The sequence below is a fragment of the Ricinus communis genome, chromosome 8 (genome assembly GCF_019578655.1).
Source record: "Ricinus communis isolate WT05 ecotype wild-type chromosome 8, ASM1957865v1, whole genome shotgun sequence".
Taxonomy (NCBI): Eukaryota; Viridiplantae; Streptophyta; class Magnoliopsida; order Malpighiales; family Euphorbiaceae; genus Ricinus; species Ricinus communis.
In genome coordinates this window covers 24,888,493-24,913,267 of record NC_063263.1, presented here as the reverse complement: position 1 = coordinate 24,913,267, position 24,775 = coordinate 24,888,493, and the positions used below count along the sequence as shown (strand labels likewise).

The 24,775-nt window shown below is 30.2% G+C and overlaps 1 protein-coding gene across 1 annotated transcript; it reads right to left on the bottom strand.

Annotated features, from left to right (window-relative positions):
* Positions 1 to 17,739: 17,739 nt before the first annotated feature.
* LOC8281053 (protein FAF-like, chloroplastic) lies at positions 17,740 to 20,516 on the bottom strand. The gene is made up of 2 exons (XM_002513689.4): positions 20,101 to 20,516; positions 17,740 to 19,978 (listed from the first exon to the last, which is right to left on the bottom strand). The coding sequence occupies exon 2, from the start codon at positions 19,943 to 19,945 to the stop codon at positions 18,317 to 18,319; it is 1,629 nt and encodes a 542-aa protein (XP_002513735.1). The 5' UTR covers positions 19,946 to 19,978; positions 20,101 to 20,516; the 3' UTR covers positions 17,740 to 18,316.
* Positions 20,517 to 24,775: the final 4,259 nt, after the last annotated feature.

The window sequence follows — 24,775 nt, the reverse complement described above, 5'->3', positions numbered from 1 at the left end:
CCGCATATCATCCTTAAACCAATGGACAAGCCGAAGTTTCCAATAGAGAAGTCAAATCCATCTTGGAAAAAACGGTGAATCCAGGAAGAAAGGACTGGAGCCTTCGTTTAGATGATACTTTTTGGGCATACCGCACAGCTTATAAAACTCCCATAGGAATGTCCCCTTATCGGTTAGTCTTCGGAAAAGCATGTCACTTACCGGTAGAAATTGAGCATAAGGCCTATTGGGCAGTTCGGCAATGCAACATGAACATGGATAAAGCAGGAATGTCAAGGCTACTACAATTGCAAGAATTAGAGGAGTTGCGATTAGATGCATATGAGAATTCGAGAATTTACAAAGAGAAGTCCAAATTACTTCACGACAATACTCTTATAAGGAAACAATTTAAGATTGGTCAAAAAGTATTGTTACATAATTCTCGATTAAAGCTTATGCCTGGTAAGTTTCGTTCTCGATGGCTCGGTCCATTTGTTGTTACTAATGTGTTTCCCTATGGTGCAGTGGAAATTAGAAGCTTGGATTTGAACAAAATTTTCAAAGTAAATGGTCATAGATTGAAAATATTCCAAGATGGCGAAATAGTTCCATGTCTCGATAATTTTCCCCTAGATTACCCCACTTACCCAGACGACTAAGACGTTTCATCACTCCGTCAAGCAAAACGACGTTAAACAATTGCGCTATTGGGAGGCAACCCAAATACTTGCTTTATTTTTATTATTTTTATTATTATTATTATTATTATTTTTTCTTTCACTTAGTTTATTTTATTTTTAGTTTTTAGTTTTTAATTTCTCTTTTTTTTTAAAAAAAAAAATATTACAGAAGCTCGCTTCTTACAAGGCGTGACCACGCCTTATTCCAAGCTGTCTTCTGTTTTGTTTTGCAAAACTGCACCCAAAAAAAAAAAAATTTCAAGAAATTACAGAAGCTCGCTTCTTACAAGGCGTGACCACGCCTTGTTCCAAGTTGTCTTCTGTTTTGTCTTGAACAACTGCACCAAAAAATTACAGAAGCTCACTTCTTATAAGGCGTGACCACGCCTTACTTCAAACCACTTTTTTTTTTTTGTTCTTTTTATTTTTTTAATTATTATTTTGTTTTTGTTTTTTTATTATTTTATTTAATTTATTTAATTTATTTAATTTATTTAATTTTTTATTATTTAATTTAATTTATTTTATTTTTAATTTTTAATTTTTATTATTATTCTTTATTTTTGTGCTTAAAAAAAAGAGAGAAAAGAAAAGAGAACGTTTTATTTTGCCATAGCCACCAATGTTTTATTTTCTTTTGCAGCAGCCATCACCAAAACTTTCTATTTTCACTAGACGGTTCTACCTCCTTTCCTACCATCACCACTCACTTTTCAGTCCGAATTGCTCGCAAATCGGGGGAGTTTCATATTTCTTTTCATTTCTTTTGTGAGCCATTTTCTTTTTGATACATTGAGGACAATGTATAGTTTAGGTGTGGGGGAGGAATATGATAATTACATGATTTCCTTTTCTTTTTAAAAAATATTTTTTTTATGCTTATAATTAGGTATGCTTTAATTCATATATGCTACTTTTTCTTTTGCAACATTGAGTTTTATTTTGATAACCTGGAATACCATGTAAGTTAGAAATACATTTTTGGTTTGAATTTCAATGCATGAAAGGGGATAAGCATGATTAGTGTTTCTTTAAAACTATCCGAAGGTATCTTATTAGTTTATTGATTGAAAAATGCACAAGACTTGATACAAGTGTAAACATTCAAGTGAGCTTTTGAGCCAAAGAGCAGTTCATTATATTTTGCTCTAATTATTCTTTTTATTGAGTGTTATCAAACTAGTATGATTATTCTAGAACTTGCTTCTGAATTCATATTGAGACCACATTTTTGGATTAATGCTTTAATATAATAAGGGCAATTAGGATTAACCTATTCTTAGACTCTTAAAATACCTACCGTGTTGATTTCCTTTTTAGTTAGCCAGTTTGAGCCTATTTTCCATTTTCTTTGTTATTTTTAACACATGTTGTTTAACCCAAGACCTTTCGTTTGCTACCTCTATTTTTCTACCCTTGTCAAGGCAAGAAGGGAAGTGTTGCATGGTACAAATGAAACAACAACCAAAAAAAAAAAAAAGAAACAAAACAAGAAAAAAAAAAGAGGGAAAGAAAAGGAAAAAAATGAGACAAGAAAGTTGATATTTATTCCTTTCATGAAAGAGGATAATTGGAGAAGTATTCATCAAATATATTGAATTGAATTATTACATGTTATTTCTCCAAGATTTTTAGTGCTAATACAAAATGTGGAGATAAATCTCAAAGTTTTTGTAGTATGTTTCGTGGATGTGGCATAAGTTATCATGCAAGAATCTAATCTTTTTGTCTTGATTATGAAACATCTCAGCTCTTCCTTTATCACACCCTTTCCTAAGCCCCATTACAACCTTTGTAAATTCCCTTTGATTTTTGCATCTAATTCATGTGTAGTGGTGGAGACTTGATTCATTAGCAAGCTTATGGTAATAACATGCTTTGTTTTGATTCCGAGAGTAAATGCACCCTAAACACTTTGAGAGTATTGAGTGAAACCATGTGAGGGTGTTAAGTCTCGTTGCTTTGATTTTGATGAATTATTGAGATACTTGTTCTTTTTACAAAATTTATCCTATGAATGCTAATCTCTTGATTGTCATTATTATTCAGCTCATTAATGTATGTTTAATTTATTTGATATTTGAGGAGATTGAAAGAGATGAAAGGAAGGTTAAAAGGAGAATTGATATGTTGAATTGAGGTATGCTTGAGGACAAGCATAAATTAAGTGTGGGGGAATTTGATAAGTCACAAATAGTTATATTTATCATGTTGAATTTCCTTGCGATTTAGTTGAATAATGTACTTAATTATGGAAATTATGTTTATTCTGACTTAGGTGATGAAATATCAAGGATGGAGCAAAATCCAGCCTAAAGACATGTTTTAAGTCATCATTTATCAGAAACCAAGTCTTGTGGAGGAAGTGCAGAAATCTACACAGAAGATCACTGTCAACAAGGCGTGACCACGCCTTGCACCCCATGAGCTGCTAAAAGATGCGAAGGAAAGCTTCGAAATTTTTAGAGTTTTTATTGTGGTGGAACTATCCCTAGTTAATCTCCTCTATTTTTGGAAGTGTTGGATTAATAGAACTTTCTTCCATGTATTTAGGGTTTTAATTTATTTAGATCACTTTTAATCTTATCCTTTCTTGTAGGGATAAGATTAAATAGGAAGCTTATTTCTTTTTGATAAGGATTCTATTAGGGTTTAGGGTTTTACTTCCTATATAAGGACGGCTAGATACTTTGAGCAGGGGCATTCAGATTCAAATTCAGATTCAGATTCAAATTGATATTCATATTCTTATTTCTTCTTCTACTCTCTACAATTCTTGTGAATTCTTACTCCACCATGAGTGGCTAAGTTTTCTAGTTTCTAATTCAAGAGTGAATAAATTCCAATTGTGATTTTGTGAGGCTTTGAGCTTAACAGAATTCTTCTTTAATTCAAGTATTCTTTATTTCTTGTTCTTATTATTTATGAATTATTGATATTGATTGAACTGACGACTCAACTTTGATATTGATTTTTCTATTGCTAAACTTTGAGTTTGTGATCCGTAATTGTCATGAACGATTGACACAAGTAGCAAGGAGCAAGCTCATGTGTGTGTGATTACGGCTTATTCGAATTACATAGCTTGCATGATAGGCTCTAAGAAAATAAAGGAACAAGGTTATTTCAATTGCAGTTATCTCAATTAAATTAATGTTGGTTTAGTCATTCTCATTATTCTTAATGCTATCATTAAGTTGATATGGAACGCTATCGTGCCCAATTGACTAATGGTAAGTTTTGATTTAGATGTTGGGTTCGAGTCAATTATATTAGGAGAATTAAACTTGTTGCAGCTTTTTCGAATAAGTAGACTAAGTACTTGAATAGAAGAATTAATATTTTAGCCTATGATCATGATTACAATTGGATGGAATTAGCACTCTTGAATTGGAAACTTGTTAAGATTGATTTTTATTTACTATTCAGCCTTCATTATTTTCTGCTTATTTATAATTTTGATTCAAACATTCAAAAACCCCCCTTTTATTTTACTTTGAGAAGCTATCCACATTGGTTCCCTTGGGATTCGACCTGGTTTCACTATTTCTACAAGTTAGTTTAGGAAAATCAGTAATTTATTTTGAAGGGCTTCGACAACCCGTTCAAAAAGATCCTTCAAGAAGTCATTCTCCAACTCCAACTCCAGTCCAAGCTTCAAGGATAGCAAGGAGAAGAAAAGCGACGTCACTTGCTATGGGGGAGGGAAGCAAGGGTACATCAAGATTTATTGCTTCAAGAATATAAACAAGAAGAAGTTCAGAAAGGAGAAGGAGAAAAGGAAAGTCTTCAAGGCTACATGGGATGACTCTTGAGTAAGGAAGATGAAGATGAAGAAGTGGCCAACCTATGCTTCATGGCATAAGAATATGACTCTAATTTTCCACATCCCACTCTTATGATGCATTAATTGTGAATGAAATGCATTATGTGGATGATGATGAATCACTTGAAATTATGAATTTAAAATATAAAGAAAAAATTGTTTGAAAATAAAGGTTTACAAAAAAAATGCTCCAAGTTTGAGCAAGATTTAAATGAGCTTTAAAAACAAATTCTCTATTAACTTCTTTAAGTGATAACTTAAAGAAATCCTCGAATAAGCTTTCATTTGATTCTAAGAGTTACCAAGTTACTTCCTTAGGGAGTGATAAGGAAATTTCTAGAGGAGAGATGTTTAACAATACATACATAATTAACTTACACAAGATTCCTAATGAATCCTTTGAGTGTCTTGTGTCTCTTAGTGAGGAGTCATTGTTATAGCATAGGAGGCTTGGGCATGCAAGCATGGAACTCCTTCATAGCCTCAAGAAGGATGAATTGGTAGTTGGGTTGCTAAAGGTGAGGTTCCTAAAGAATAAGAGATGTGGACCTTGCCAAATGAGAAAGCAACACAAAGCATCCTTCAAAGCCAAAAATGTTATAAGTACATCTAAACCCCTTCAATTAATTTACATGTACTAGAGTTGCTAGTTTAGGAGAAAGATATTATGCATTTGTACTTATGGATGATTACTCTAGATTTACTTAGGTTAGTTTCTTAGCTCACAAGAATGATGCTTTTGAAGCTTTTCAAAGTTTTGCAAGAAAAGTTTAAAATAAAAAAAGGTTTTTGTATTTCCTTTTTGTATTTCCAAAATAAGAAGTAATCATGGAAAGGAATTTGAAAATGTTTTATTTAGAACATTTTGTGATGAAAAATGGAATTTTATATGATTTCATCTCCTAGAACACCTCAACAAAATGGTGTTGTAAAGAAAAAAAATGGAACCCTTGTTGAGATGGCTAGAACTATGTTCAATGAGTATGATTTACTTACATACTTTTAGGCGGAAGCCGTCAACACTTCTTGTTACATAATTACTAGAGTTTTCAAAATACTAAATCAATTTTGAACAAAAATTCTTATGAGCTATGGAATGGAAGCAAGCCTAAAATCTCATATTATAGAGTATTTTGATGCAAAAGCTACATTCTAAGAATCAAGGATAATCTTGAAAAGTTCTCATCCAAAACGGTTGAAGGTATATTTCTTGGTTATTTCTCTTCTAACAAAGCTTATAGGGTGTTTAACAAAAGCTCCATGATTGTCGAGGAGTCTATGAATATTATGTTTGATGAGTCTTGTACACTTGATCTTAGGAAAGATTCTTTTCATCATTTTATAGGTGATTTTGAGAAGCTCCACCTCATTGAAGTAGAAAACCAAGTTGAAGGAACTTCTCATGAATAATCTCGAGATAGTTACCCCTCTCCACCACCTCAAGAAAAAACTTCTCAAGAACTTCCAAAGAAGTGTAGGGAACCAAAGGGCATCCCAAGGAGTTTATCATCGCTGCTACTTCAAAAGGTGTAAGTACTAGATCTTTATTTAAGTACTTAGATAATAATCTTGCTTTTGTTTCTCAAATTGAGCTAGGGACCATTAGTGAGGCTCTTAAGATGAATGTTGGATGATTGCAATACAAGAGGAACTCAGCAAATTTGAGAAACATAAAGTTTGGAAACTTGTCCCTAGATCGAAAGACTCTCCAATTATTGGTTACAAATTGGTATATAAGAGAAAATTGGATGAACATGGTTCCATCACTAGGAACAAAGCCCATTTGCCAAAGATTATAACCAAGAGGAAGGCATTGACTATGATGAATCCTTTAAGCAATTAGAATTTTATTAGCTTATTCATGCCATATGAAATTTTTTAAAATTTCCAAATGGATGTTTAAAAGTGCATTCTTGAACGGCTTTATTAAAGAAGAGGTGTATCTTGAACAACCTTCCAGTTTTGAACATCATGAGTCTCCAAACTATGTTCTCAAATTGACTAAAGCCTTATATGGTTTAAAACAAGCTCTTAAAGCTTGGTATGAAAGGCTTAGCACATATTTTTTACAAAATGACTTTTTAAAAGAAAAGGTAAATACAACTCTTTTTGTGAAAACTCACAAGCATAATACCCTAATTATTCAAGTTTATGTTGATGATATAGTATTTGCTACTAATGAATCCTTGTATGAGGAATTCTTCAAGTGCATGACTAGAAAATTTGAAACGAGCATGATAGGAGAGCTCAAGTTCTTCCTAGGATTGCAAGTCAAACAACGCAAGGATGACATTTTCATCAACCAATCCAAGTACACCAAAGAGCTTCTCAAGAAGTTTAGAATGGAAGGATGCGAGATAGCCAAGACACCAATGAGTAGATCAACAAAGTTGGACAAGGATGATAAGGGTGAGCCAAATGATGAAAAGAAGTATAGAGGTATGATTGGATCTCTACATCTTATGGCTTCTAAATCCAATAAAATATATAGTATTTGTTTATGTGCACGTTTTCAATTTAGCCCTACAGAATTACATTTGCATGTCATTAAGAGAATTTTGAAATATTTGCTTAGCACTATGCATTTAGGTCTCCGGTATCTAAAGGATACATCATTTGACATAATTGGCTTCTCTAATGCCAATTATGCGAGTAGTCTCTTAAACAGAAAAAAACACTTCTAAAACTTGCCATTTCTTAGGAGAATATTTAGTTTCTTAATTTAGTAAAAAGCAAGTTTAATTGTCTTGTCCATCGTCGAAGCGGGATATGTGGCGACGAATTATTCTTGTACTCAAATTCTTTGGATAAAGCAACAACTCAAGGATTATGCCAAGTGCATAGTCATATTCCAATTAAGTGAGATAACACTAGTGCAATAAACTTATGTAAAAACCCCATTCAACACTCTAGAAGTAAGCATATAGACATTAGGCATCGTTTCTTGAGAGATTATATGCAAAATAGTGATGTAAGGTTAGAATTTATTGACATTAATAACCAACTTGTCGATATATTCACCAAGCCCTTAAATGAAGAAATGTTAAATTTCATTAAGAGGGAACTCGATATAATAGATGGAGACTGTCTTGGTTCATGAGCATGTTCATATGAATTGATGTGAATACTTGATTGAATGTTTGTAAATATTATAGTGCGTTGACTTTATTATGAATGACATAAATTTTGCTCATTGTCAATATAAATGGCTCTTGAGCATTCTCGAGTCTTTCTTACACTAATATGTGATCATAAAAGTCGTGCCATGAGTCTCATAAAAAGTTTTAAATAAAAATCTCATGTTTTTCATTTTGACTCATACATCGCAAGTGCGATCTCTGCATCATGAATGCAATATACACTAGATCTTTAAAATTGAATTTTAGGTAAAATCACGAGTGCAATATGTGTCTCGCGAATGCAAAAATTGGAATTTTAATTGTTACTCAGTATCCAAGTCTTTTGTGGACATGAACCATAATCTCGTGAATGTAATTTTTAAACATTTTATGATTGTTAGACACATTTTACAAACATCGTCGGACACGATGCATTTCAAAAACCGTTACAGATTTTTGAAAATTGATTTCTTATGATTCACTAGCTATTTTTCTCCATTGTTCTTGCTATAGAAACCCCTAAAAAGTTATTTTAGCACTTTTTATCATTCTCAAGCATCATATTCATCAAGCTTTCATCTTTCTTCTTTAGTCTTCTTCCTATATTTTTATTTCTTTCTACCTTCTTTACAAATCAAATCAAATGGCACTAAAGTCTAAGATTACAAAGGGATAAAAGGGGAAAGAAATAGCTCAAGAGGGTTTATAAGATGAAATAATCTAAATAGTTGAGAAAATGAAAGGTGTGAGTGAGGAAGAAAGAGAGACCAAATTATTGCTTCCAAGGAAGTGGTTGCCTATAAAGTACCATTAAGGCACTCCCTTAGGCACTTACAGATTGAGAAAAGGTGATGGAGGGGATTAAGGCTCCTATTGTCTTTCCAAATGTGGATGGGTTTGTGGAATTAAGTAAAGAGTTCTTATGCACTCTTGATGTTAAAAAGAGGTTGAGTGACCCATTAGGCCATTATGGCATTACATTCAACCTCTTTGGAAAGCAATTTAACCTCACTAGAGATCAAGTGGCGGAAGCTTTCTGTTTTCATTTGGATGGGCACTTCCACATCATGGATATGGAAATTTCCTTCACCCAATTCTAGACATCCATATGTACCCAAACCAGGTTTGATCTAAAATCCTCCTTAGCCAAAACATAAAATTTCTTCATCTTGGGTATCTTCACCGGACCATTACTTTCACCATCAATTCTAGAGGTGATGGTAATGAGAAGGTTAGACAAAAGGACCTCTTCTTTCATTATGGAATGGTAAATTACAAGAAAATTCAAACTTCCTAATTCCTCAGAAACCATTTCATCTTTCTTAACAACTAGTCCAAAGGGCTTATTCTACTTTCCTCTCACATCACTATTTATTGCAATGCTTTTCTTTCAAACCTCAAACAAATTCCTTTAACCAAACTTCCCTATAAGTTTAATCTTCTTGACCTTGACTACCTACTTCACTCTAGAACCATCACTCTCACTCAAGAAAAAACTTGTGAAGCCATTCTTAAGGAGTATGAGTGTTCTATGAGATCTTCTAAACAATTAAGGGTAGTGTCACCTTCACATGAGGAAAGAGTAGAAGCAAGGGTGCAACCTCAAGCTCCTAGGAGTTATAGTGAGGGTTTAAAGACAAAGTGCTCAAATTCATGGAGAGACATGAGAAAAGAATGGATAAAACATATAGACTTCTTCATCATCTTCACTTAGACATAAGGGAGATTCAAAAAATGAAAATTAGGATAACCACATGTGATGTGGACGAATGGGATACAAGTGAAGAAGAGCAAAAGGATGAGGATGAAGGAAATAAGGATGAGACTTGGAGTGCCTATACATCCTTAAAATTGTTTCACTCTTCTCTATGATTTCTCTTATTGTCTTATTTTATTTTTTTCATTTCACATTTTATGGCACATTTCTATTGATCCAACATGTTCTTCAATGTTTAATTAAATGTGATATTACTTTTTATCGTTGTTATTTATCTTACTTTGTTCATTTTCACTTATTCTTAAGGGTTAAGTTCAAGAAACTACTTTGTTATTTGACGCTTTTTTACTTGAGAGACTGAGATATTTTGTATCAAAAGAGTATTATGTGTTTTATTTTCTTAACATTTTTTAAGTATATATTTATATTTTTATTATTTTTATATAGTTTTACATGTACTAAACATGAATCATTACTAAATTATGATTTTGTAAACAATGTGACATCTAACAATGTATCATAGAATTCATAAAATATATTAAAATTTTATCTAAGAAATTATCTTGTAAATTTTATTAAAATAAATATATATATATATTTTAACAGTTTATTCTAATTACAAAATATCTAATCGGACGCTAAATTACTTAAAAATATTTATGTTATTAAGCATTTGTGTTTCTATTAATGATTAAAATCAAGAAATTAAAAACAAACATTGAATGATCAATGTGCCTAAAAAATGCTTAAAAAATAAAACACAAATTACTTCTTTGATATAAAAAATACATTTGTTCCTCAAGTGTAAAGCGTTAAACCACTTTACTCTATTCTTAATTACTCCTTATCTTTTTGCTTTTGCCAAAGGGAGAGACAAAGTTAGAGTTATGAGAGTTTAAATTAAGGGGGACAGATTTAAAGAGATTAGAGAGATAAAAAAAAAAGTGAAATCAACTTACCTTAGAAAGGAGAGAAACTTCAAAATATAGAGGAGAGAAAAAATCAACTCATACATTAAGAGGGAGTTCTCCTATCTCATTTCTTTTTATGTTGAAACACTATCTTTAAATCCTAAATACATATCCATCTCCTCCATATACATAGTCTTTTTATTGATCTAGAACTTTGTTTTAGAAGTTATTCTAGGATTTATATTTAGTTATTTTATGATTTTTCTTAGTTATTTTAGGATTTCTTTTTAGTTACCTTAGAATTTTATTTTTCTTGTTTCTTTAGAATTGTTTTTCATTATTATTATTATTATTATTATTATTATTATTATTGATGTAACTAACTTGACTTATTATTACTCTTTCTTTCTTTCTTTTATATTTATCAATGATGTGTGTTTAAGTGTGCTTCTAAGATTGGATTAATGGAGATTGAAATTCAAGTTCATGGCTTACTTTGCATTGTAAAAATTTAATGGAGTGTTCTATCTTTTTCATCCTTTGTTATTTATATGAAATTATATTGAGGATAATGTAAAATTTAAGTGTAGGGGAGGAAATTAGAATAATTTCTTTATTTATTTAATTAATATATCATGTGAGTTAGCAACTTTGATTAATTTTTACAAAATTTTTAATTTTTTACTCAACCTTTTATTATTCTATATAAGAATTAATGAAAGAATGTTACTATATCAAGTTTTTTGAACTCTTGAATTAGTGTTTAAGTAATGTGAGTTCGTGAGTTAATTGCACTTAAATTGGTAAGTATCTATTCTTTGCATACAAACATGATGAGTAGTTTGGTAAGTTTGAGTTGGGTATAATTAGAAGTGTATGATTTAGATTATTACTTGTTATTGGCTTCCTTAATTTTAATGAGATATGATTTAGGTACAGAATAAGGCCTAAGCATAATAATTCTACTCCGCTAATTTAGTTGCTTAGTAACTAGGGATCTTCATGACCAATGTTAATTTTTGAATAAAACAGCAATTGAGATTATGGGTATGCAAAGTATCTTGATTGTATATTATGTTGAGTAACTAGGTGTATTCACTACCCATATTTTTATTTGCATAAAAAGACATGGTAACATCTCAAAAAAGAAATCTAAGTATAAAGTATAAATTTAAGGGTTGTAAAGAAAAAAAAATAAGAGCTTGAAAGCAAGTGTTATGAAAAAATGCCTATTGATCTCTTGTTATAAACGAAGGTTTTCCTTTTGAATAGAGTTATGATGATTTAGATCATGCATTATAATTGTATCCTTTAAATATGAGTTAATCTATTTGTTGTGAAATATGTGTAGGGGTTGGATGCTTGACTTTTTTGTTAACAATGATTGAATTTACACTTTTAAGAGTATTTTTATGATTCAAGTTGTTATTGTGTTAGCATGATTAGTGCATTAGTGAGATTCTTTTGACTAATAACTTGAAGTTGAGTATGATTATTCTTCATAATTTTTACAAAAGTTAATTTTTGAGTCATTATTTATTTGAGAATAAATAAAGCTTTAAATGTGGAAGTATTTTATAGGTCCATATTATATATAATTATTTAGGATATTTTAGATTTTTAATTACATATTTTTATATATAATATAGTGAAAATATGTATTTGTACCTCACTTAAGCCTAATTGTCTATTTTCATATAATATTGGCTAAAAAAGAAATTACGATGCAAAATACTTAAAAATTGACCGAATAGGATGTATTGGTGTTAAGACCTAAGACCGAGATATATGGACTGGCTATTTATAAGGCCTAGCCAAAAATTACATAATCTGGGTGCAATTTAGTCTTTTTGTTATATAATGATTATTGTTAATTATTTATATAAAGGTATTCTTTAAAAGACTTATTCTTAGAGAAGGACTCTGCAAAAAGAATCTCTACAGATCTAAGTCTAGTATCAAATAACAGTTACATTTCACTCATCAGCATTTGTCCACCATTCTTATCTCTGCAGTTTTCTCTATTGTTCTTTATCACAAGCGTTTTAATTTTAGTTTTTAATTATTCTTTCAAGATTAAGAAAGCTTTTGAGAATTGAATAGTAAGGACTAAATCATCTTCTTACTTTGAAGAAGTCTTGATCTAGAGGGAGTTTTTACTTTGTTATTTTTATATTTAAGTTTTAGTTACCATGATCGTGGAATTGAATATGTTAGGCTAAGTTTTCTTTTAGTATTTAGTTTAACCCTTTTACTTTATATAAACCTTATTATTTTTATATTTAATGAATGACTTCTTTATTAATATATTTTATTAGTCTCAATTATAAGTGTTATTTAACCATCATATCAATTTAATGGTTATAGTTGTTATGAATATTTTTAGTTTGTTGCATTAAAAATATTATCTTTGCTTCATCCTATATTAATTAAGATACTTTAGTTACATCATTAGTTTGAGTTATTAAAGGAAGAAGGAACATTACCTCTCATTTATTAGATTTGTACTTATTATTAAAACAAGAGTAATACTAAAGTTAGAGAGACTAAACACTACTTTCATCATTTAGTTATCTTTAATCATCATATTTGCATATTTACTTTTATGATAATATGAATTTTATTTTTCAAACTTTGATTTAGGGTGTTTAGATTTTCTTTTTAGTATTATTTATTTGATAATTAGTTTTTATAATAGGATCTTGCTATACGTTTCTTGAGAGATCTTTGAAATGTTTACCGCTGATATTATATTTTAGTTCATGCAGTTCCTTAACTTAGCACATCAAAAATCATTCACAATCTATTACTACTACTGTTATTATTATTGTTGTTGCTGCCACGGTGTTATTGTAGTTATTATTTTGCTATTACTATTATAATTGTTGTTACTATAATTGTTATTAGTAGTTTTAACTCATCACATGTGTAACGTATTTATTATTATTATTATATGACTGATGATATATAGATATTTAATAACTCAAAATATCATTTTCTTAATCTACATAACTTATTTAAAGAAAAAGACTTTATACTATGACAAATACATTAGCATACCGATATAAGAATATTAGAATAATTTTACCTTCTTGTTTTTAGCTTTTAAAAGAATATGTATATGGATATACTATTTAGACTCTCTCAAGCGTATTTAAATAAAGTATGATATAATAATTTATCAATTACTTATAAAATTAATTATACACTATTTTAAGTTAATTATTTAGGAGATTAGAATTAAAATTATTAATTACTCAGTGAAATTAAGATACATTATTGAAAATCTTAAATTCACGATTAATTATGGATACTAAAGATATTACAAATAGCTTAAAAATTCTCTCTTTATTAACAATTCATCATTTTTTTATTATTATTATGGGTAAAATTCAGAAATTACCATATGATTTGACGCTTTCACACTTGAGTGATAGAGATATTTTTTGTATCAAATGAGTAACATGTATTTTATTTTTTTAGCATTTTTTAGGTACATTTAATTTTTTTCTCATTTTTTAAATTGTAAATATTAAAAAATATAAATTTTTGATAAAATTAGTATTTTAAATAATTTAGCATTCAACTAGATATTTTTTAATTATAAAAAAATTATTTAAAATAATATATATATTTCTAATTTTAATCAAATTTAAGAAATAATTTTTCTAAATAAAATTTTAATATATTTATGAATTCTATGATGTATTGTTAGATGTAACATTATTTATAAAATCATAATTTAGTGATGGTTCATTTAAATGCATGCATGGTGTAAACCTTCTAAGGAAGACAAGGATACACGCCAAGATCGATACTTATAAGGTTTGCCAAAAGATATTTGCGGAACTATCACCCTTATTTATAAAGAAATAAGATCAATAGCTATAATGGGATGAATTTAATTAATCCTAGAAACTAATAAGTTAATAGAATTAAATTAAGGTAGAAGTGAAATCAAAACCTAAACAATAAGTTTTAATCTCAAGAACACTTAAAGAAACTCTTTAAGCAAAAACAAGGTTTTCTATTCAATCAAAGATTACATATGTATATATGCAGAATTACATAGTTCTATTTATAGAGTTTAAATAATCCTAATCCTAGAATGACTAGGATATGTAGCCAAGACTTCTAAATAAACAAAACTTGAAGTAAAAGAGTAGGAAACTCCTATTTTGACTTGGATTTTGACTTTGAATATTCAACTTTGGACTTGGGCTTTACGTTTGGGCTTGAATTCAACATAAATCAGATCTGATTTTCATGTCTTCACGTTGGGCTTTAATCCATGAATGAAATACGATTAATCAAAGTTGAATCTCGGTAGGACTCCTAATTGGATTAGGATTCCTAGTGAAAATAGGATTCCTTTTGTCGCTTGAACTCTTGATGTCATCAGGACTCCTTGCTGGATTAGGATCTTTAGTGGAATTAGGATTCTTTGTTGAAGTAGGATTCCTTGTGCTACATGGGTTCTCATTATTCCCATTTTCTTTGAAAAGATTCGTCCTCGAATCTTGCTTGTATATTGTGAAAGAAGCAAACATATAATCTCAAAAAACAATACTAACTCATTATCAACCTACAGATCTTTCACAAAAGTTGTTAGAGGAACTTTAGAATAAATAATACTTTCAATGCCAATAAAATCAACATGTTCAATTGGCTCAATGGCATCAAGTAAAAACATTTTCATCCTTCACGAGCTCAACTTTTGCTTCATCTTCAATAATGATCTGTTCATCTTGGATTTCGCTCAAAAGTTGCAAATTATTATCTTTTTCACCATCTTCATTTATTATGCTTTTTGTATCTTTATTAACTTTAATAGAGCAATTTACCTTTTCTATATCATCAATATTAGTTTTCAAAGATGGCTTAGAATCAGCTTTATCTTCAAGATGCTCCAATACCTTTAAATCTTCAAAACTATTTTTAAGGCTACTCATTAAAGATTTTATATCCTTTGAAAGTTCATCAATGAAATCTTGACGTGATTGTCTTTCTATCTTCTTTGGCTTAGGTTTAGGATTATAAAAATTTTGCAAACACTTTTCATAATAATCATCATTCTTTCGTCCCCACAATCTATCATAAGATTGATAAAGAAGATCTCGACGTCCTCTAGCAAACTCCTCCTGACAAAACATATCTTACACATAATCTCACGTGTTTAACACTCAAAGTGAAGACATTTACCCTCGTGTTTCACTCAATTAAAGAAAGGGTTTGTCTTTGTGCCCTTCAAAATTAACTCAAATTGTAAAAGTTAAAATCACAACCAACTTAATAAAATATAATTAACAAGCTAGAACAAAAATTAATTAAGCTAAAGATGAATTAGAGGAAAATGAGAATAAAATTACGAAATAAGAATAAGGATGGAAGTAGAAGAAATATAGAATAACATAATGATAAAGAGAAATATAAGAAATCGAATAGGAAACAATTAAGGAAAAGTAGAATAGGAAAAGGAATTGAAAAGAGAAGGTTATGTGATATCTTCAAACCTGATTTTCTTTGGATTTTGACCTTGACCAAGTCAATCTTTTTTTCTTTTGAATCAGCTCCAAATCTTGCTTTCTATACTCTTTCTTTTTCCTTTTTTTTTTTTTAAGCCTCACTTCGGATCAATAATTCAAATCCACATATAATTTTTTTTTTTTTATAACCAAACAAGAACAAAACACATAGAGCTTAATTTGATTGAAACGTCTCAAAGACTTTGATCAAGCAAATTAAAGGAAACGAAATAACAAGATAAAGATATCACAAACCAATTTATCTAGAACGTCTCGAAGAATTTAACCAAACAAAAGAGTATGTGAGTAGAAGAACAACGAAGATAACAAATAGGATACGTAACCAAACCTTGTAAGCTAGCTCTGATACCAAATGATGTAAACCTTCTAAGGAAGAGAAGGATACACGCCAAGATCGATACTTATAAGGTTTGGCAAAAGATATTTGCGGAACTATCACCCTTATTTATAAAGACCTAGAAACTAACAAGTTAATAGAATTAAATTAAGATAGAAGTGAAATCAAAACCTAAACAATAGGTTTTAATCTCAAGAACACTTAAAGAAACTCTTTAAGCAAAAACAAAGTTTTCTATTCAATCAAAGATTATATATGTATATATGCAGAATTACATAGCTCTATTTATAGAGTTTAAATAATCCTAATCCTAGAATGACTAAGATATGTAGCCAAGACTCCTAAATAAACAAAACTTGAAGTAAAAGAGTAGGAAACTCCTATTTTGACTTCGACTTGTTAAAAGAAGATTCCTATTTTGACTTTTAATATTCAACTTTGGACTTGGGCTTTACGTTTGGGCTTGAATTCAACATAAATCATATTTGATCTTTATGTCTTCACGTTGGGCTTTAATCCATGAATGAAATATGATTAATCAAAGTTGAATCTCGGTAGGACTCCTAATTGGATTAGGATTCCTAGTGAAAATAGGATTTCTTTTGTCGTTTGAACTCTTGATATCATCAGGACTCCTCGCTGGATTAGAATCTTTAGTGGAATTAGGATTTTTTGTTGAAGTAGGATTCCTTGTGCTACATGGGTTCTCATCAATGCAAGACCATATGAAAAATAATAAAAATATAAATTTGTACCTAAAAAATATTAAAAAAAACAAAACATATAGTACTTATTTAATACAAAAAGCTTCATCCTTCAAATGACAGCATTAAACCACAAAATAATTTTATATTTTACCCTATTATTATTATTATTATTATTATTATTATTATTATTATTATTATTATTACTACTGTTATTATTGTTAGTAGTTTTAGCGTATGAATTATTATTATACGACTCATGATACGAAAGCATTTAATAGTTCATTGTATTATTTTGTCAGTTTTACTAATGTACTTAACTGAAAAGGTTTTATACTATGAACATATAGATTAACATACTAAAAGTAAGAAAATTAAAAAGTTTTACCAACTCACTTTCAGCTTTCCAAAACATTTTATACTATTTATACTCGCTCAAGCATATTTAAGTTATAACCTATAAAATTAGAAATACATTATATTAAGTTAATTATTTAGAAAATAAGAATTAAAATTATTAATTATTTTTGAAATTAAGATCCATTATTGAAAATCTTAAATTGACTAGAGTTAGTTAATGATACTGAGAATTAGTTTAAAAGCTCTCTTTATTCATATTTATTATTGTTACTATTATTATTATTATTATTAGTATTATTGTTATCGTTATTATTATTAGTAATAGTAGTCTTATTATTATAGTTCTGTCGTAGCATTATCTCCTTGTATGATATCCACTTTTTTCGGGAATTTAATTGGACATTTTCAAAGTTAACAATTGTTCTTTAATTGAGAGAAACAAAAACTGGAAGTGTGAATTTTGAAATAGCGGTTATGAAAAATATATAGAATGATAAATGGGATGGAATAGCTAAACCAATAATATATGCAGAAAACTTATGATTGAAGGGGCAGTATTACAAAAAGTAACATTGAACATAATGTTATTAATTGAGAAATATCCAGACACCCTGACTAACCTTAACCCAAACGAAGGACAGGGCATATAAAGGGGCAGATCACAATGTTTTCAAGAATTAGATCAATAGGACCAGACATGAACCATACTTAAATCCCATTGGCTAATGAATTGCAAAAGCAAAGAAAGTGAAAAAGTGAAGTCCATCATAATTCATAATGCAGGGACAGACATGACAGTTCACCAAAAGGTCAAAGATGATGCCAGGACTTTGTTTAGCTACTAACACCAGCATCGGCTAAAAAAGAAAGGGTTATATATAAATATATAATATATATATAGAACACTGTTAGGTCATCTCCTTTTCCCTTTGATCTTCTAAATCAAAGTATATATTCTTTCTCCCTTTTCTTTTTATTTGACTACACAAACCCGCCGTCCAGGAGTGGAAGTGGAAAATAGGGAGACAAAAGGACATGCAATAGTATGTAGCAAGTAACAATAATGGGTTTCTTTTCTTTTGTTTTTCTTCTTTCTTTTTTCAATTGGAATTGGAAATGATTTGTGTGGATGTATTAGGAGGTGGCAATGCAATAAGGCTCCCAAAACAAAAGAGACCTCCTTGGCTCCTTGCAGCCTTTTGACAATGGGACTAAGTAATCTCCTTTGTTCCCTCTCAAAACAAGCAATTCTTGCTTCTCATTTACCATTAAATTTTTAGAGAGGATGGACCTGTTATTGCTGTCTTTTTTACTTAATGATGATGATGATAATGATGATTTCTGGGTAATTGGACTAAGAGATACTGCTGCTGTTGTTGCTCCTGCTGTACCCATAGGCTTGGGCTTCCAATAGTACTCGTAAGCATTAAAGGATGAAGCAGCAGCTGCTGCTGCTGCTGCTGCCTTGACTGTGCCTGCAGCCGCAACTGCTGTGGATGGCATGGGAATCATCCGAGCAACTGGCGGCCGTGGTGGAAGTGACTGTGTCAGTGGAGTAATTGGTTTCACTACCTCCTCTACACCCTCTTCAAATTGGACTTCATTGAACTTGTTAGGCCATGTTGGGTTCCTATTAGATATCAACATGGGCTTATTCATCATTAGTGCTAACCTATGAACATTTATAACCCCACCAGACAATTTTGGTGCTTGCTCCATCACAAACCTCACATCTCCACTTCCTCCTGCTCCTCTTCCTCTCTCATTTGCAGCCTCCTCCATCTCCATCTCCACCTCCTCTTCCTCTGTTTCTGTTTCTGACTCATCTTCAGAATTCTCAATTTCTATTTCAAACATTTCTGCTCCTTTTTGTCCTTCTTTGTTAAGACTATCGGCAAAAGTAAGGACAAGGCGACCGTCTTGGCGTTGAGCTTGGAAGTTGTTCTGTGAAGGAACAGAGACAGCTTCAAGAACCAACCTGCCATTATCTCGGCGAGGCTTCATGCGGAGGGAAGCTCCATCACGACTAGATAATGAAGGAAGGGGTGGAGGGAATGATTTTGGTGATGATTTCTTGGTAGCTGATGCTGCGAAGTTGTATTTGGCTACATGCAAATCCTCCATATCATACTTTGGAGTGGCTCTCTCTTCTTGCTCTTGCTCTTCTTGTTCTTGTTCTTCTTCTTTGTCCTCCTCTGCTTCACCAGTCTCCGATGGTGGATAAGAAGAGAACCCATCAGAGCCATTCTCGGATCCGAGACTCTCCGTACAAATCTCAAGACTCTTCTCGCTCAAAGAACTTGCTGATCTTTTAACAAGTGGGTGGACATAAGGAGGTGGAAGTGTTTTGGTATCCTCTTGTGCTTTTTGTGTTAAGATTGAGCTCCATATATCAAATTGTCCTGGGTTTTCTTGGTCTTTCTTCTCCTTTTCTTCTTGAATTGAGCTCCAAATCTCGAATCGTCCTCGAGATTCACGCTCATATTCACCTTCTAATGATGATGGTGATGATGATGATGAGTCAGTGATGGAGATAGGGAATTCTCCAGATGATGCGATTTTCTTGAGTGGAGAGAAGCCATGTTGAGATTGCCATTTCTTGGAAGACATATCTGCTGACAGAGTTCTCCTTAGAGAAGGTGCAGATTTGGTCCTTTCATAATCAGAGCCAAGAATGGACACTATGCCCTGTTTCTTGGTCACTAAAACCTCTTCTTTGAGAGGAGATGACAGGCGAAAGTTCTTGCTCATTGCTGATGACATCCCTAGATGTCTAATGGTTGAAGTCTACTTTATCTGTCAAAAATATACAACAATTACCATCAAACAATGAGAAAGACAACTACCCAACTGTGCAAATATAAGAAAACAAACACATAAATGGGCAGTGGAAATATGGGAGCTGTAGTTCCAGTTACCTGACAAAGCAAAAACCCAAATGAAAGCAACACAGCAACCAACAGAGGTCTACTAAGAGACCACTACTGGAAGCGAGTTGCAGGTGGAGAGATCAGAACCAAATTAAGAGAAAGATGGTGCTTGATGAGATATTTGAAGAAGAAAAGGAAGAGGAAGATGTCTGTGTATGTATGTTATTGAAGGGTGTGCCTCTGGCTCATGGGAATAGAAGGAGTAAGGGAATGTGAGTATTTGTAGGAGGGCAAAAGGTTTATGGAACCGTGTCCAATGGGACCCTCATACGCCACCATGAAAAAGACCCTTTCATTGGTTTCTAGTTTCTTTCTTTCTTTCTTTCTCTTATGAGAAAAAAGTTGGGTGGTATAAAAAGAATTAGTGCACACAAGAGAGGGAGTCCCCATTTTGGTTCCTACAAGGCATAAGCTCTCTCTCTCTCTCTCTCTCTCTCTCATGCACTAGCTGTTTTCACTAATGGGCAATTTCTTTTTGTTCGTGAAAAATGAAAAGAAAGAAATGATATTGTGGTGCGCGGTGAAAGAGACCGCTTTTTTAATAACTAGAGATTTTGTGACATCATATTGGAATAATTTAAGAATATGCATTGATTAATCCCTATCGAACTATTACATAACATACAATGCATATATGTCAATAAATTAATCATTTTCCTTCAAAAATCTTCAAATCAAACAAATATCAATTGTCATCCATCTTTTCATTCTTGAACTGTTTTTCCTTATTTTATGGGTTAATATAGCTCCGACTAGTGATATTGAAAATATAAAATTATTCTTGAAACTTGTTAAACTTTTGGATGATAGTATTAGAGTTTTTATGATTAAAAGGTTTAGATATATTAGAGTTTTTATGATTAAAAGGTTTAGACTTCCATCTTCATCAATTTTTATTCTATCAATAAATATTGATCTAATTAATACTCAATTCCTGAATTTTACGGTTTGTAATAATTTTATCTAATTGTTTCAAAATTTTAAAATAAATATTTTTAATAAATTTATTTTTAATAATATTTTTTAAAAATAATTTTAAAAATTATATAATGAGAGAAATAACGTCACAGGTAAAGTTTGCTTACTAAAATCGAAATTAGTAAGTAAGCAAAAATTTTATTGTGTTTAGATGTAAGATTTGTAAAAGATATTTTGTCGTAAATTTAACAATATAATCATTAAAAGCCTCATATATATATATATATATATATATATATATATATATGAGGCTTTTAATGATTATATTGTTAAATTTATATATATATATGAGGCTTTTAATGATTATATTGTTAAATTTACGACAAACTATTTTTGTTGATTTACAGTTATTATTTTTTTAACAAGTATAATTAACTTTTCACGTTATATTTGACAGTATTGATATTGTTAAATTCTCATTGTTAAGTATTTTTAAAAACAAATTGAGAATATAAATATTTATCTTAAAATTCTAAATTATTTAGATAAAATTTAAAATTTAATCGATAATTAGACTATAATATTTAAATACAAAGTAAAATTGGCAAGCATTTATTCACGCTTCAATTCTAATAGGCATTCACATGTGGAATATATAGAAATATAACATCATTAGAAGCTGCGCTCAACTGTTTAAATATTTCAAGTCTTTTGAAACTGAATTTTTGACATTCATAAAAACAACTTCATTATTATTGATAAATAGGTTTAAATGTTTTTAGACAAATAAGTATTTAGCAAAATTAGATGAAACATTTGTAGCAAGAACTTGTCTTTGATACATAAAAATTATTATGAAACAAAAAATTTATCACTTCTAAAATTTCTATTCTAACAACAACTAACTTATAGTTGGATGAAGATTTAAAGATGTATAACTCATTAAGATAACTTTGAAGATAACAATTACTAGTTACATAATATATATATATATATATGGAAGTCTTATATGTATGTATGTATTCAGGATTGGAATGTGTACCAAATGCCATTTGCCTGAGACCTTCTCTAAACACTTGTAAAGGAATACTTTTAAGGTTGGCGTTCCATTTATGGTGTAATTATCAAAATCTTTGTGATGTTCGTTTTTGTTCATATGCATACTTACCATTCATGACTATCATATAAATATTTGCGATTTTCATTTTTATCTTATTCAATATATTAAATCAAACAAAAATTTATCACTTGACACCTAACTTAATTATGAACCTAACTTAAATCTTTTAGGTTCAAGATGTTCTATCCATGCTAATTCTCTTGCGAATTGAGGCGCTAATGGTGTGGGCTCCTTTTGCCCAAAACTGATCTCACGATGTGCATTAAGCTAATTAGTTTTACCATTTGTGGGAGTCCTTTTGCCCAAACTTTTGGTGTGCTTATTTCCCTTTGCCCTCTTTGATTATCCGTGCAGTATAACAAGGAGAACGGGGAGAGGCTAAATATATATTTAGGCCGTCAAATTTTTAGGGGTATTTTAAATGAATCTTAACTTTTAATTTGCTTTAATTGAAAATTTTAACTATCAGTTTTGTTATTTTTAATTCCTATTTCATGTGTGCTTTTCAATCCCACTTAAAAAAAGAACATATTAGAAGAAATTTAAATTATTTATTATTGTAAAGGTAAACAAAAAAGTTAAGTAATAATATTGTACAAAATCTACCACTAACATTTGAAAGCTCCATTGTTAAAGCCATTATTAAAGTCCAAATTCAAAAATGTCGGTAATGTAAAAAAGCAAGTTCTAAAAAAGAAGGCATTAAAAACCCCATTTTTATTAGATATTTTATATCACTAAAAAAATATAAAAAATTTATAAAGGTTAAAACCTAACCAACTAAATGGTTAGTTTTTAGTTATTTTGGTATTGGTTGGATCAAGCAGAATTCTATTTGTTGGATTTTATACTTTCTTATTCATTTAACTCTCACCTTAATAAATTAATTTAATTTCATAATATAGTATCAGAATAGGTCAGGTCTGTTCATTTCCCAGTAGATTTAGTCTTTCATATTTTAGGTACTGTTGCAATTCAATTTCAAGTTTAAGGGAAAGAATTTCAATTTTAAATAACAGTTGTGTGTCAGAGAAAAAATGTTAACGATCTTATATCACTAAAAAATAAAAAATACAAGTAACTTATAAGAGTTAATATCCAACCAATCAAGTGATTAATCCTAGTCATTTTAGTATTAATTAGACCCAAGCTCAATTCTATTTGTTGAGCCTTATACTCTTTTATTTATTTAACTTTCATTTTAATAAATTAATTTAATTTTAGAACACTTTTTTATCGATTCTCTACTAATAATGTATAGAAAAAGAAAGAATAGAGAAAAAAGAACTTATTAAGATTCTTCCCCTTTCTCATTCATTCACCTCTCTCCTATCTTAATAAGCATTAAGATGTTTCTTTTTAGTGAAAATGTTACTACTATTACTAATTTCATCTTGTTTCATCACCTCTAAGCAAACTGATGTATCTAAATTAGTACTTGCAAGTATACGAACCGAATGATAGTACGGGCAAGTCCACCACGAGGTCGATCTCATTAGGAATTGTAGAGTATATATTATAAAGATCAACTATCACACAAAATACTAAAAATAAATCTAAACACTCTAAGCTAGTGTTTTAAGAATGATCTTAAGGTTTGGTTTATAAAAGAAATTAAATAACTAGAAAATAAATATGCAACTAGAATGATTAATGTGCACTATATGATAAAATAGCATTTAGTCTAGCTTATACTTAGTAATTCCCTTATTTTCTTTAAGTCCAAATCTAACAATTGAGATTATGATGTGCCTTTTTTCTAAGTCACTCAAGCTAATGATGTAACCTAGGTTTCTTATACCAACATAGATTAAAGTAAAGATGATGATTCTAATACTTTTAACCTAAAGATTTTCATAATAAATATTACTACTAAATTGATATGATGGTCGACCAGTAATAATAGATGAAACTAATATATATATGAAGGTAAAGAAATCATTCATTAAACTCATAATATATAAGGTTTATACATAAGTAAAAAGCCAAACTAAACACTTATAGAATTTAGCTTGACATATTTAAACCAATGGTTATTGTAATTAAATAGAAAAACATAAAATACAAAGAAACAGAAATTTAAACTCCCTCAAAATCCAAAGGCCCTTCAAGGAATGAAGAAGCTTGATCCTCTCTCTCCATGTCTTTAAAAAGCTTCTTTAATTCTTGAAAAAATAATGCAACAAAATTAACTAGATGTAGAAGATGATGAACTATAGAAATTTCTGCAGAGAGAATAGTAGAAGCCTTTCTCCAAAAAGAATAGTAGTAGAAGAACCTCCTTTATTTAATTAACATTTACTTCTTATAGAGATCCCATTTTTAGAGTTCTTCTCTCAGCATATAACTACTATAGTTATCTCTTGTTGTCCTAAACAAAATAAATAACTTAAGAGATGATTATCCATTAATTATATCATAACTACTTAATTCCCCCTTCTTGAGCTTTAATGAATTCGGCTAGGCTCGCGTTATTGCTAGCTCATGTGTTTTATTTCTAAGCCTTTTGCAACCGCAGTTCATTTAGAACCTATTAGTGTGTTTTTAGCTCAAAACTTCTTCTTTTGCGATTATTTTCTGAATTTAGATAAAAAAACTAAAGTGAGATAAAAACATATATTTTCA